This window comes from Tenrec ecaudatus, chromosome 10 (genome assembly GCF_050624435.1).
Source record: "Tenrec ecaudatus isolate mTenEca1 chromosome 10, mTenEca1.hap1, whole genome shotgun sequence".
NCBI lineage: Eukaryota > Metazoa > Chordata > Mammalia > Afrosoricida > Tenrecidae > Tenrec > Tenrec ecaudatus.
The window spans coordinates 154,511,849-154,526,884 of NC_134539.1; the positions used below are offsets into that span (position 1 = coordinate 154,511,849).

Sequence of the window (15,036 nt, forward strand, 5' to 3'; positions counted from 1 at the left end):
AGCAGTCAGCCCCCTGCTTCTCCTTACAGTGAGCAGCCAGCCCACCACTAACCTGCAGGGCTCACCAGGATCCTGGAGAGGCTATTCCAAACAAACAAATGAAATTCACTACTGTCGGGGCGAAGGCTACTATCGGACATGGTAGAACTGGCCCCCTGGCTCCCAAGGCTGTCACTCCTCACAGGAGCCGCCAGCCTCGTCCTTCTCCCTCGGAACGGCTGGGGGGTCCAGCTGCTGCCCTTGTCGTTAGCAGCCCGACGCGTAGCCACCCCGCCACCAAGGCTCCCTTGTGGACTGCTGGTCTCTGTAAAATGGGTCAGGGACCCTTGGGGAGAGGAGTCAGATGCACAGAGCGTGACAGGAGGCACCCCGGGATTACACGGTGTCCCCGGGAAGAATTGCTGAAGTCCCTTGCTCCTGTGATCTGTGCACGTGAGCTTGCTGAGGTCGGGGGGCCTTTCAAGATGTCACAGGTCCCCCTGAGGCCATGCTGGAACAGGGGGTCATACGCCAGCTGCTGAGTGGCGATGGAGGTGGAGACTGAGTGACCTGCAAGCCAGGGGTGACCAAGGGTTGCCAACTGTCACGAGAAGGCTTGGGGCACCGACCATCTCCCTCAGGACCTCGGAAGGAATCAACGTGGCCAACACCCTGAGCCCGGACTCTTGGCCTCCACAGCGTGAGAACAGAGGCCACCGGGGCAGAGAGAGGGTCAGGGTGCTGGGGGTGTCAGGGTTCCTTGTCAAGGGCGTCCCCTCTACCTGGAGACAACTCACAGTCACAGATGGAAAGGCGGAAGAGGTGAAGACAGCTGCAAGGGATGACGGGAGGCAGGGGCCAGCACAGCACAGGCGTTTGCTGGGACACCCTGGGGCTGAGGCCGGCTCTGCTCTCAGCTCCTCCCACAGAGCCCCCACACCCACCTCCTGTAGCCTGCGCTCAGGGAAGGCCGAGAGGGGGCACCCCGAGGCCAGACCCCACTCACCATCCTCTTCCTCGGGCTCTTCTTGGGGCAGGCTCCTCTCACCCTCTGGGTCCAGTTCCTCCTCCTGCCAGACAAGGAGACAGGTCAGCAGTGCTTGGGTCTGTCCTCTGGGGGACTGGGACCCTCCAGGAGCACAAAGGGGAGAGGTGTGGGGAGCACGTGAGAAACGAGCGGCCGTCTCCAGGAGGTGGGGGGCAGAGGGCCAAAGGGAGAGGAGTAGAGGAAGGGGCAGCTGGACACGAAGCAGGACACCATCGCGTCCTTGGAGGACGGGGGGGGGGGGGGGGACGGGACAGGTCAACATCAAAGCAAACTCTGCGTGTTGACTCAATGCTGCCCCCTGGGCCAAGCAGACACCTGCTTCTGCCTGTACCAGGCGGGTGCTTGTGAAAGCCCCTGGAAGGACCAGGGACTCCCACCCCTGGCTTCGACAAGTGGGACACGGGCACAGGAAGAGCAGAGCGAAGCTGGGCCAGGCTGGGCATCCCAGAGGAGCTTAACGTCCTCCGGAATCCTCGCCCGATTTCCAGCGGCCATGTGCCAACCTGGGGCACTCTACATCCTGCAGCCCCGCCACCCCGCTCTCGCCCATAAACAGCTGGCTGGGAGAAGTGTTTCCGGTTGGCCTGGATGGAAGGCAGGCATGACTTCAACGTGCAGGAATGTCAGAGGGTGGAGGAGACGTGCGGGGCGTCGAAGGGGGCGTGTGCGATAGAGGAATGATGACATAGAGGCCCAGCGGACAACGATGACAATCGCCACCGAAAACCAAAACACCGCCCCGGCGAGCCCACGTACAATACAATGCGAGGCCGCCCGGTCCCTGCCCCAGGCTCACAGGGTAGGTATGTCTGAGCCCCACTGTGGCAGCGACTGTGTCCGTCCATCGTCCTTTCTTCCCCCTGCTGACGTTCTCAAATATGATGCTTTGTCCAGGCCCTGTACTCTTCTGAGAACACGTCCAGACCAAGGCTCGCCGGGCGGGCTTCTAAGGAGCTTTCTGGTGGGGCTTCTTCCAAGGCAGACTGGTGTGTGCTTCGGGCCGTCCACGGTACTGTTGATAATCCTCACCACATGCATCGATTCTTCTGTGGGCTTCTTTCTTCACGTGTATTTGATTGGTTGAAGTGCCGCGGCGTGGGTCAGGTGACTGAGAAGACCACGGCCCGACCCACGGGTTAAGAGAGGGGTGCATGATGAATATGGATGACCTGTCAATGATAGAGAAGATGGCCCTGCAGACAGATTCCGATTGAGGCTTTCACTAGATGGTGCCGATACCATGAGTGACCATTGGGATCAAAGATTGTATAGAAGACTCCTGATCACAGGGGGGGAAATGCAGACAGTTGTTGGTGTTAGGTGCCAGTGAGCAGGTTCAACAGAAGGGAACCACCCGCTCCTGCACCATCCTCACCACGGTCCTTACGTTTGTGTCCATGTGGCAGGCACTGGGTCAGTCCATCCTGTTGGGGGCCTTCCTCCTTTTTGCTGCCCTTCTCCTTTACCGAGCACGATGTCCTTCCCAGGGACTAGTCTTTCCCGAAAACATGTCCAAAGTAAGTGAGACAAAATCTCGCCGTCCTTGCTTCTAAGGAGCACTCTGTCCTTAATTCTTCCAGTACAGATGGGTTTGCTCTTTCGGTATTCGTCTCCGGTATACTTAATTCAATGTCCAACTTTCATATGCCGGTGACATGAGGCAAGTGATAACACTATGGGTCAGTAACATCCCAATGCAGAGTCATCTGACCTCTTGACTGCTGCTTCCATGAGCACTGATTGTGGATCCAAGCAAGACAGAATCCGTGACAGCTTCGAAGCTATCCATAGTTTGTGAGGAGCCAGACAGTTAAATGCCTTTGCATGATCAATAAAACACAAACAGGGGGAAGGGGTACAGCGGTGGAGGGGGCGGGTAAAAGGGAGGCGATGTCAAGGGGTCCACGCAGAAAGGGAATGGTAGGAAACTGGTTGTGGTAGCAACTCTACATTCTACTTGAAGTGATTGAAATTCTGAATGATTTATGTATTAACCCCCAACTGATAATATTATTAGTAGTCGTAATAAAACATAAACAGACATCTTTCTGGTATCCTCTGTTTTGAGCCAAGATCCATCTGACAACAGCGATTATGTCCCTTGGTCCACATCCTCATCTGAATCCAGCCTGCACCTCTGGAAGCTCTCTGTCAATGTACTGCTGCGTATGCTGTTGGATGATCTTCAGCAACATTTTACTTACATGTGACATTAATGATATTGTTAATTGTACAACCTGTGCATTCCGTTGGGCCGCCTTTCTTTGGAACGGATAAATATACGCAACTCTTCCAGTCAGTTGGCCAAGTAGCTTCTTCCAAACGTCCTGGCGCAGACGAGTGAGTGAGTCCAGGGCTCCATCAGCTTGCTGAAACCTTTCCGTGACACTCCATTGGTTCCTGGAGCCTTGTTCGGCTACTGCATTCTGAGAAGTTTGAACTTCTCCCTTCAGCGCCATTGGCTCTTGTTCACATGCCACCTCCTGAAAAGGCGGAATGTTGCCTCGTTCTCTCTTCCCATCTTCCTTTGATGTCTCCTGAATCATGTAATATTTTGCCCATAGAATCTTTCAAGTTAGCGACTCCAGGCTTGAAGTTTTTCTTGGGTTCTTTCCATGTATATGCTGAGCGTGCTCTTCCCGTTTGGCTTTCTACCCCGCGCTCTGTGCACAGGCCACTGCACTGTTTGGCTCTGTCTTCTCAGGCTGTCCTTTGAGGTTGTCCAGTCAGCTCTTGGGCGGCATTGCTTCGCCCGTGTGCCTGAGCCACTCCGCAATGAAGCGCAGGTTTCCCAGTCGCTTCTGACGTCCACTTTGATCTGTTCTTTCTAATGACCCTTTGCTTTCTTCACGTATGATGGTCTTGATGTCCTCCCACAGCTCAGCAGGTCTGCTGTCGTTAGTGTTGAGTGCATCTAATCTGTTCTCGAGATGTTCTTGAAATTCAGATGGGACAGACTCAAGGTCGTATCCACATAGGCTTGGATTAATTTTCTTCTGCTTCTACCTGCAATTGATGGCCTGTTCCACGGTCAGCCACTGGCCTGTGTCCAGCTGCTGATATTGAGCTTCTCCATCATCGGTTCCAAAAGGTATGATCCATCTGACTTCTGTGTATTCCACCTGGAGAAGCCCACTTAGGGAGCGGCCCTTTGGGTTACTGAACGAAGGTGTTTGAGGTGAAGAAGTCACTGGTCTTGCGCAATCCTACCATGTGATGTCCAGCTTCCTTTCTGTCACAGGACCATATTTTCCAACTACTGTTGTTTCTTGTCTCCAATCGCCAATTCCAGTCACCAATAATTATCGATGAATTTTGCATTCCAATCACCAATAATTATCAATGAATCTCGATCCCATGTTTGATCAATTTCAGACTGAAGACTTCTTGAATTTCTGTATCACTGACATTAGTGGTTGGTGCATAAATTTGAAAAAAATAGTTGAATCAGATGGATTTCCTCATACTCAGGTAGCTACTGTCCCATCACAGACAGCACTGTATTTCAAGACAGATGTTGAAATGTCCTTCTTTACGACGAGTGTGACCCCATTCTTCTTGGATCTATCATTCTAGGCAGGGCAAACCATAGGATTATCGGATTCAAAACTGACCAATACCAGTCCATTTCCACCCACTAACCCCTAGAACATTGACCTTTATGCGTTCCACTGCTCTTTCGACAACTTCCGATTTCCCTAGATTCATACTTCGTCGGTTCGAAGTGACGAGTCCAGGTGGATGTTTGCAGCTGTTCCCTCTCGTTGGAGTCAGTCCCCGTCTGCAAACGAAGGTCCGGAAGGCTCTCCTCCCCCGGCGTTCGTTCCCCACCCAGGTCATGACGGTCGATAGCCAAAGTCTGGGGCCATCTTCCGGCACGAGCTCTGACAGTGTTTGAGGCTGCCCATGCAGCTTTCAGCAGTTAATGCCCCAGAAGTGGGCAGCCTGTTCCTTCTTCGTAGGTCTGTTCTTAATCTGGACGCGCTGCTGAAACCTGGCCACCTTGAGTGACCCTGCTGGCATTTGAAATACCAGGGACATCGCTCCCAGCATCACACAAGCCACCCGAGTGTGACAAACTGACAGGCACGTGGCGGGGGGGGAGCAGAATAGCATTTCAAAGTGTCTGGAGTCATAGAGACTGGAGATAGCCCTGCAAACTAGTGTCCTGAGAAAACTTCTACTTATTAAAAAAAATTTTTTTTGTTTTCTTCTTATCATCAAGAACATACCCAGCAGGACAGACGGCAATTGAGTATTTTTTCTCAATTGCTGACCTGGATGACATGCTTACTATTTGCTGACCTGGATGACATGCTTCGAGTTGGGCAAGCCTGTCCACCCCCTTTCCTGACTTATTCCCCACCCCACCCCTGAACATAAACCACTGCCCCCCAGGCTCCGATCTCATCCTGCTACCCGCTGCTCTGGCCAATCTGACCCCATCCAGTTCGCCCTCAAAGGAGCACAGCTCTCCACGCAGATGGGCTTGATCGGTGGAATTCAACCACTGTTTGGTTTTTGGAAGCCGCCCGAGGATATTTTTGGTTTAAGATTTTATTATTATTTTTATTAAACATTTTATTGGGATGCGGGTGAACGTTTGAGATCATGTTTAGGCCTTAAACCCCCAAACACCCCCTGATGTCTTTTTTCTTACTTTGTTTACTGTGCATTAGTGAGGGTTTGTGGGGCACACCATCGGGGTGACATTCTACACGGTGAATCCCCTTTGCTTCCGCTCATCTACTGTCTACACTCACACACACACACACACACACACACTCTCACACACGTACTCACGCACACACACATTCGCTCACACGCACGCGTGCACACACTCACACACACACTCACTCGTGCACACACACACACACTCACCCCATGGACCGTGGCTCACTCGGTCCACGGTCTCCCTGGGTTTCCTAACCCTCTGCACTGGGTCCTGGGTTCAAGGCTGCCCTTTCATCCTAAAGGGTTGATTATTCTAACACGAGGGTGTGGGTGGGGGTTTAGTTCCAGACCTGATGGGTGACCACGGGCCACAGTGGGGGGGGTGTTCCCCACCCGTCTGACTAACGAGGCTGGCCTCTTCTTTGATTTTGAGTTCTTCCCCTTTATCCAGAAGCCTCTGGGGTCTTCTGAAAACCAAACAGTGAGGAATGTCCGCCTGGAATGCTGGGCTCTTAAGACCTGTCTGCTCAGGATCATCCATCTGAAAGGTTAGACCGAAAGCCTCAGGAGTAGCAGTTTATACGCCTGGGGCAGGGCCAACTCAGAAAAGGAGGGCGGCTGCACTGTGCGCGGCTACTGCGCGCAGTCTCACCTCCCGCAAAGTAAGGTGGGCCACAGACACGGAACACAGCAACAAGCACAGACACGGAACACAGCAACCAGACGCAGCCTTCAGAACTGCAATTCTGGATACCCAGGAGACCAGAGAGCTCCACGGTTTTCACAAGCCCAAGGGCACATTCAGAGCCCTTCCCTGTAGGCCTTGGAGTGTCCTGACTCTCCTGTAAGACATGCACCTGGAGGGGACACGAGCACAGGCTCTGTCCACTTAGCATGGCCGGCATGGAGTCCCAGCCCTCCGGGAACACAAGCCTTGGTTCCTCACAGCGTGGTCCGTGGGTCACGTGTCCAGGGCCACACTTCTGCTTTCGGACAGCAACGCATTTTGGTGCTGGCGGTGGCGGGGCAGCCTTTTCAGACACTGCTCTTTGACTCAGCAAACCCACTTCCAGGAATTTGACAGGAAAACATGTTGAGGGGGAATTCTGTACAACGGCCTCTATTGTGCACCACAGCAAACAAGAGAAACCACCCAACTGTTTATCAGTAGCTCAAACAGACTAATTGCTTGTGCGAGGCTCACATATTAACCAGCGTAGTCTTGGACTAGATGTAAAACGTGGAGCCAAAGTCTGGCCAGGGCTTTGTGCTTGTGGTAGGCTGAGTTCCCTAGAGATGCAAAGCCAGTGGTGCTGCGTGTGTAGGTCTACAAAAAGCTGTTTCTACCAAATAACGGCTCACAGTGTCGTTGAAGGGTTAAGTCCAGTCCAGCGCAAGGCCCAGGGTCAGCTGTCAGCGGGAGGCTTCTCCTGACTCCTGGAGCTGCGGGGGCTGACGGACAGGAAGCAGGGCGATGGAGCAGGAAGACCACAGGCTGGTGGATGCCGAGCCGAGTGAATCCGAGGCCGGCAGTCTGCTGATGCTCCTGGGATCAGGCATCAATATCAGCAGGCCCCGGACCAGATGCAGGAGAAGCCTCCAGCTGACATCTGACCCACGGACTTGAACCAGCCTGGACTTACCCCCATCCACAATGGGTGAGCCACATCTTGATAGAAATCTCTTTCTGTAGACAGACACATACAAGCGCCCTGGCTTTGTTTCTCTGGAGAATTCATCTACATATGTTCTGGAGTTCCTTCAGGGAGCAGATGCTTGTGCCGGTTGGCAGTGACGGGAATACAGTATCCCTGGAATCTGTACTAACCAGGGTTGGGAATGTTGACTCCCTCCATTCTGAACAATCCACTGCTTCCCCATCTCCAAATACCAATGCACAATTCGAAGCAATCAATGTTGGGTGACCTGCATTCTAGCAAAATGACCCCCAGCACGCGTGCTGTTGTTCTGCCTCTCAGTGACGCTATGCCCTGGCACACCCTCACAGCCGTCAGTACGCTTGTGCCCATTGTTGCGGACCCTGCATCCGTCCAGCCCTTGACGGTCTTCCTCTTCCCCTTCCTCTGACCTCACCCTTAACCTTATCGGGCTCGACGGCCTTCCAGGGACTGGTCCCAGAAGACCATCCTCACTGCTAGGGAGCGTCCAGCTGTCCTTCCTCCAAGACAGGAGAACAGACAGAAACAGAATGTGACCATGGAGATGAGGACGCAGGGCCAGAGAGGGTGCATGTTGGCCAGGGAAACCAGCCCCTGGCTGTGGCGACTCTCCGGCAATGCTAACTTCCTCTCCACTGGGTGCTGTGTGTGATGCTGAGGGAAACACCATGGAGAAGGCCGGACCTGCCTGTGTGTGATGAGGGCCTCGAAGAGAGGCCCGAACAAGGACCTATGCCTTTGCCCCTGTGGAGAAGGGCAGAGAGCAGCAGGTTCCAGGCTTAGCTGAGGGGTGACCAGTGAGCCGGGTGGTATAGGAGCCTGCCCTTCAGCCTGCCGTTTGTCCAAAGGGCCACGGCAGCTGGACAAGGTTAGCCCCTCAGGGCTCCCCATCCCTCCCATGATCGCCTTGCCCCTCGAGGGCCGTGCTTACTGAGGGGATCATCCTGGGCAGTGAGGCAGGATCCACCCTGCACCGGAGCGAGTCCATCAAGCCCATCCTAAGCTGTCCGTCCGCAGAATGGAGGGAATCTGGGTCGTGGACCGTTCCACCTGAGACAGCTGGAGGTGTCCAGCAGGTCCCTGAGCACAGACCGGGGTCCAGCTGCTACCTCATGGGACGTCTCCCCATAGGACAGGGCCCTGGGCTTTCTTCCTGAGGGGGGTGAGCCTCAGCCTCCCCTCACCTTCACCCTACTTTCTCCCTTGGGCTTTCCTCCCAGGGAGGGAGATGCGGCACAGAAGCAGAAATGGGACAGTGTCTCCAAGAATCTCTGCAAGCCAAGGGCCCCCGGGAGCTGAAAGGGGCTGGATTTTGGGGGCTCAGGCAGGCAGCTGCTAGCCTGGGGGGGCAGGGTTTCATCAAGAGGGACAGGGAGGCTCCTCGAGCCCAGGGGTCAGCCTAGCACCCACTGGCGGCCGCACACTGCCATCTGTCATTCATAGCTGCCTGCCGCCACCCCCACCCTGATGCAGAGCTCTGGAGAGGGGGCGTGGCGGGAAGCCAGAGAGGAGAGGGACAGAGACAAAGAGAGAGAGCCAGACAGGCAAGACAGACAGACAGGCAGGGAGGCTGGTCCCCCACCCCCCACCTCTTGGGACCCCATGGCTGCCCACCCCCCACCGGGCTGCTTCCTGCTGGGCCCTCCGCTAGATGACTTCTCACTGGTCCAAGCTGCAGGAGCACAGAGGTGGCCAGGAGTGCCTGTGGGAGGCATGTCCCTCCTTACTCCATCCCCCAAGCCTCTCTGCAGCTCAGAGATAAGGAGAACAAAAATAAGGGGCTAACGGAGGGGCCCAGATGGCAAGTGGGTTGAGTGCTGGGCCGGCAACTGCAAGGCGGGGGATTCAACACCCACCCACCCCCCAGCTGCACTGAGGGAGAAAGCCAAGGCGCTGTTTCCATAAAGACTCAGTCTCTGTGGGGCAGGTCTGCTCTGTCTCACCAGTGGGGATCGATTCCATTTCTGTGGGTCTTGGGTGTGTGTGTGTGTGTGTGTGTGTGTGTGTGTGTGTGTGTGTGTGTGTGTGTGTGCAGGCGCACGTGAGCAGGAGCCCCGGTGGCACAGTGGCTAAAGCACTTGGCTGCCAACCACAAGGTTAGAGGTTTGACCCTACCAACCAGAGAAAGATGGGGCAGTGTTGATTCACAGTCTCAGAAAGGCTAACCTGAGTGAGGATGAGTCTGAGCGGAATCTTCAGTCCACACACACCCCCCTCTCGGCACCCCCCCAGGGGCTGCCACTAGGCAGCTAGCTTGCTCTTTTCTGATCTGAGGGGAGTGGCAGCTGCCAGCACACGGGTGGGAGGTGCCAGGCAGGGGTGATGCTAAGAAGGCTTCTTCCTGCCAGTCCCCCTCCCGGGGCACCTGCTCCTGAGTCCAGAGGCGCCCACCCGCTTCCTGCTTCGTCTCTTGGTGTGGGCACAGCCCCCTGCTTCAGCGAGTATGAGTGCGTGCGGACTGCCTGCCGAGCCTGCAGCAGGAGCTGGCGATAACAGATGACTGCAGGCGGCGCTGGGCGCTGTGACGGAAGCCACGTGGAGGATGATACCTTGGGGAGCGTGTGCACGGGAGGCTTCACGTCCACTAAGATGTCCCCAAGGACCCAGAGACCGGAGAAGAAGGCGCCACAAGCGAGCTCAGGGGTGCAGGTGTGGGTGGGGTGTGGGTGGGTTCTAAGCTGTGGCTGGGTCCTTCCTGCTGGACATGGAGAGCAGTGGGCAGAGACTGGGTATCTTCAGAGGGGTATGGCTTTAAGCAGGGGGTCGCGGGCGGAGCTTGCATGGTATAATGGTGACACTGGTGGCTGGGTGGGGCGTGGGGAAGTGGGGAGAGCAGAGGGGGGGCGGAGACTGCACACCCGGACGAGGCACGCCTCCCAGCAGAGGGCAGGGAGAGAGACGTGGTGGATGCATTTTGGAGATGAGCGGATAGGAAAGGTTGACAGAGGGAGAGCAGTGGGGGTGGGGAGAGAACATGGGGCGCTCGTGGGTCTGGGGCCCCAGTCCCTGAGAGTGGCCACAGGGAACATCACTGTTGCTGGGTGACGTTGAGTGGGATCTGACTCACAGCAAACCTGTGTGCAGGGCAGACTTGTCTACAGAGCAGAGCTGCCGTGGAGCTGCCGGGGGTGGGGGGTGTGGTCAGAACCACCAACCTTTCGATGGGCATCGGAGTGCCTAACTGGTGTGTCACCAGGCCCCCTCTGAGGAATACTGAGGAGGGGGTTCCCCCGGGATCGGGGTGAGCGGGGCGGCATGGTGGCAGTTGGAAACTAAGGGCTCTCCTGGCACAAGGCAGCTTCTTTAGGAAACCAAGGGGACATGTTGAGGAGGCTGCTGGCCCCATGAGCTGTCCCTCAGGGGGAGGACAGCGGTGGGCTTCATCAACTCTTGATCAAAGGGATGATGGGGTCTGAGTTTTCTGGGGGGCAGCGATGGTGGCCCAGGTCCAAAAGTCCTGCCATTGTAATGATGGGTCCTAGCTCTTCCACAAGGGAGCCCTGGTGGTGTCATGGTTCCGAGCTGGGCTGTGATCGGCAAGGTTGGCAGTTCAACACCACCAGCTGCTGCGCGGCAGAGAAACAGGGCTTTCTACTCCCAGTCGCACTGACAGTCTTGAAAATGCACAGGGGTCCCCTGTGAGTCAGCGTCGACCCGAAGGCAGGGAGGGTGGTTTGGGTTTGAGTGTGCCCACAAAAGGCAAAGGGCAAAGACTGGGAGAGCTACTGACTCCAAGTCTGAGAGAAACTGATGAAAAGAAAGGGAGAGAGAGAGAGAGAGAGAGATTAAGAGATGTAGCAGCATGCTGACTGTTCAGGCTGAGAGCAGCATTACCCCAGGGGGGCTGCTGTCTTCCAGGGCTCACAGCAAAAGGAGCGTCCTGGGGGCTGTTATAGACGGAATTGTGGCTCCCATAAAGATATGCTGAAGCCTTAACCCCTGCGCCAGTGTATGTGACCTTGTTTGAGCAAATTGGGATTTTCTTTCCAGGTGCTCAATGGAAATGAATCTCGATTCTTTAAAGCCACTGCCCGGTGGCTGTCCTTGGAGGCGAAGGCAAATGCCTCCCGCGTTTCCATCAAGGGCACATTCTCAAACTCTAAACAAATTCTCCTGCGCAGATGCTGTGAGCACATGCCAGGGCCAATCTGATCGGATGAGCGCTTCCGGGCATGGTGCCCGCAGAGAGGATTCCGAGAGCACTTAGGGGCTTCATACATAAAGCGGGCCCCGGACCACCCTGAGGCAGCCCTGCACTCTGCCTCACCCCCTCTGGTGAGCGCCGGGTTGAATTCCAATCTCTTCCATCGGGGGCCATTGGAGCCAGGTCTAAGACAGGGACAAGATGTGCTCTGTGAACACTACAGAAGATGGCATCATTTTGTTGGGTATCCGACTGTGACCATCGCTGGGCACACCCTGGGAGAGAGGCGCTCGAGGAGGACTTAGCCAGCGGAGGTAAAGCCTGGGTTCAGCTTCCTGGGGGACCGAAGGGTAGGATGGCTTGACCAGCAGGCACCCTTGTCTGCTGCCACTGGGCTGGAGGGGATTATCTTGTTTCTGGGGTTTTTAATCTCATCTTGTTTTGAGATTGACCTCAGTCTACGGCCACACTGCCCTGATGTGCCCGATCTCATCTGATCTCAGAAGCTAAGTAGGGTCAGGACAGGTTAGTACTTGAATGGGAGATTGACCTCAGATTTGAGATTCATGTCCAATGCTAATCTAGGCAGGAGCAAAACTGTTCATCTGGAGGCCGCCAAGTCGTCCTTGGTGAGCCCAGGATCATCTCAACCGGAGGGTGGGTCTGGCCCGAGTTAGACCTTGTTACCAAGGATCCCTTGGGAGTTCTGACGTGACCAGGGACTTGATGTCTAAAGAAATCACAGGTTGTGAGACGTCTGAGAGGTGTCAGAGGTCATTTTCACTCAACCCCTTCGCCTTGTGGTAGAGGAAACTGAGGTCAGAAGGCGAAGTGACTTCCTCAAGTCACATGACTCTACTGCGGCAAACTTACTTCAATAAACACCGCCCTGAGTCCTGACTGTGGTTGTCTGCGGCTAGCTGAATCTCAGGCAGCTGTCCGCTCGTTAGCCAGCAGAAGTGACCGATGCTCCTCCCTCCCAGGCAGGAGGGGACAAAAGGCCTCTGTCATGGTGCCCGATCCCTTCCAGTGAGTCACAGTGAAGCTCTTGGACTGGGTCGACCTGCCCCTGTGAGTTTCTGAGGCTGTCACTGTTTATGGGAGTAGAAAGCCCCATCTTTCGCCCTCCTCAGAGCTGCTGGTGGTTTAGAACTGGCAACCTTGCCTATGGCAGCCCAACTCGGGGCCACTCCACCACCAGGCTCCTTTGAGCAAAGAGAACATCTGGAAACAGCTAGCTATCTGCAGGAGACCTGGGGGCACAGGAATCAAGCACTGTGAACTGCAAGGTCGCCAGTTCTACCCCAGCAGCCACTCCATACGGGAATGATGGGACAGCCTGCTTCCAAGAGATGACAGGTTTGGACATTCTACGGGGCAGTTCCACTCTTGTCATAGGGTCACCTTGAGTGACAATCAGCTCCACAACAACTGACAGATCAAATTCCCGCTTCAAGTGGCACGCCAGCTATGGTTAGCTCCCGTGGGTCCAGAAATGCGCTGGCTGCCGGGGACTTGGCATTTCTCAGGAAGAATGTCCCCAATGTCCTAGGTTGGTCTCCCTCCCCCCATGCTGTGGGGGGGCCGACGGTCTGGCCGGGAAAGAGATGAGCCACAAAAAGAAGATGACCTTGGAGAACTCGTGTCACCAGGGATTGAGCCTGTGTCACCGTGAGTGGGACGTGGGGGCTGCCCCAAGACTGCGGCGGTGGGACTGTGCAGCGGCTCTTGATATGACTGAGCGATCGCATGGTGTGAGGTGTAAATGATGCGCCACTAAAACTGTTGGGAAAATAAACAGATAAATTTTAACACATGATCTATTAATAATTCCCCCGGGGCCGGGCAGGGGAGGACGGGGAGCATGGAAAGGTCATGATCATGAACAGAAGAAAGCACTCTGAACTTGACTATGGTGTGGAAAATCCCGTATGAGATGTGCCACCTCAATCGTAAGTACATGCCAACAAAACTATGTATAAGCATTATATAATATATATACACACGCACATTAAAAAGGAGACGATCTAAACATGAACACATTCCATCCAGGTTTTCCTTCTCACATCCTGGTGCCAGACAGCTTTTTCTCCTAGATGCTTTCACCAAAGATCGACAACTTCTCACTGAGTAGAAAATTCTAACGGACGATATATATTGTTCTTTTTGTGGGGGGGCACCCAAGACTCTCTCTGAACAACGGGACTACAATTGGCGAGCTGTCCGGGAAGTCCCTCCGACCTCCTTCTCACATGAGAAAGCCAAGGACGGCACGGAAGCAGCTTCCCAGGAAAGTGTGGGAGCCTGCAGCCGCCGCTCAGAGACAGCTGCTCTCCTCCTGCCCACGGGCGTCTAGGGGGTGACGGTGCAGGTGCATACTTCGGGTGTGTTAGGCCTTTATCCTCCTGCAGTTAATCTGGCCTGCTAATTAGCAGGCATTCGGGGCAGCGCTGCCAGCTTTTATTTCTTTTTAATCCCCTAGCAAGCCTGGGGCTCCACTTGGGATACCAACCATGCCAACTCGCGCTCTCTGCCCTCGGCCCCCTGGCTTCCAGGACTTGCTGAAGAGAAGAGAAAGTGGGGCCATGGGGTCAGCTGGGGAAGCTGGGGTCCCTGCAGCTTCCAGGTGACACAACTGTGGCCCCAGTGAAGGCAGGGGACCCACAGGTATGGAGCTAGTTGCAGCAGGACTCAGAGAGGCTACCCAAGGCGAAGCTGAGCAGCACCCCCAGACCAGGCACCCCCGACACAATGAAAAACCAAGACTACCCAGAGAGGTTCTCTGCTTGGCTTCTTTTCTCCCCACATTTGACTCTGAAAAATGCCGGGGTGAGGAACGGTTGGAAGACGGCGAATACCCACATACTCTTTCACCTAGAATCGTCTAGAATCAACACTTTATCGCCCTGGTGTCCTCTCTGTACAGAGCCACGTAGTCCCTGTCCCACCATGTGTTTCCAGGACCATGGTCTGTCACCCCTCCATGCTTCAGCGTGTTTCCTCTTAAGAACACCCTGTCGTTGCTGCCTGTCCTTGACTCAGGCATCGGGGTACCAGGAGCCACACTGTCCACCAGGCTTCCTTCCTTTGGCTGATTTTGAAAGGAGACCGCCAGGCCTTTCTTCCTAGTCTGCCTTCATGTGGCAGTCCTGCTGAAACCAGTCCAGCCACATAAAAAGCATCCACTGGCACATGGGAGTGGGCCCTGGGAATGTCCCTCAGGCCTCCCACTCGGAAAAAGAGAATTCTACCCGGCAGACCACACCACCACACCCACTGCCTCGTCAAGTCCATGCCGACTCATAGCGACCCCCTAGCACAGGGTAGAACAGCCCCATTGCGTGTGGTTTCAAACCGTTGGCCTTGTGGTTAGCAGCCCAATTGGTAACCATGATGGCACCTGGGCTCCGAGCAGTCCCGCAAGACCCAGTATTGCTTATTTATCACACCTGAGAAGTTCATGTCACCTACTTACACCATTCATCTTAAAAACATCCCAATTACCCCCAAAA

General features: G+C 55.0%; 1 protein-coding gene across 3 annotated transcripts in view; it reads right to left on the reverse strand.

Annotated features, from left to right (window-relative positions):
- Positions 1-15,036, reverse strand: part of MXRA7 (matrix remodeling associated 7) — a 35,063-nt gene that overhangs the window by 15,684 nt on the left and 4,343 nt on the right. For all 3 annotated transcript variants that reach the window (XM_075562266.1, XM_075562265.1, XM_075562264.1), the window contains exon 2: positions 986-1,049. In XM_075562266.1, coding sequence (XP_075418381.1) covers positions 986-1,049 — 64 coding nt within the window. The remainder of the gene's footprint in view (positions 1-985; positions 1,050-15,036) is intronic.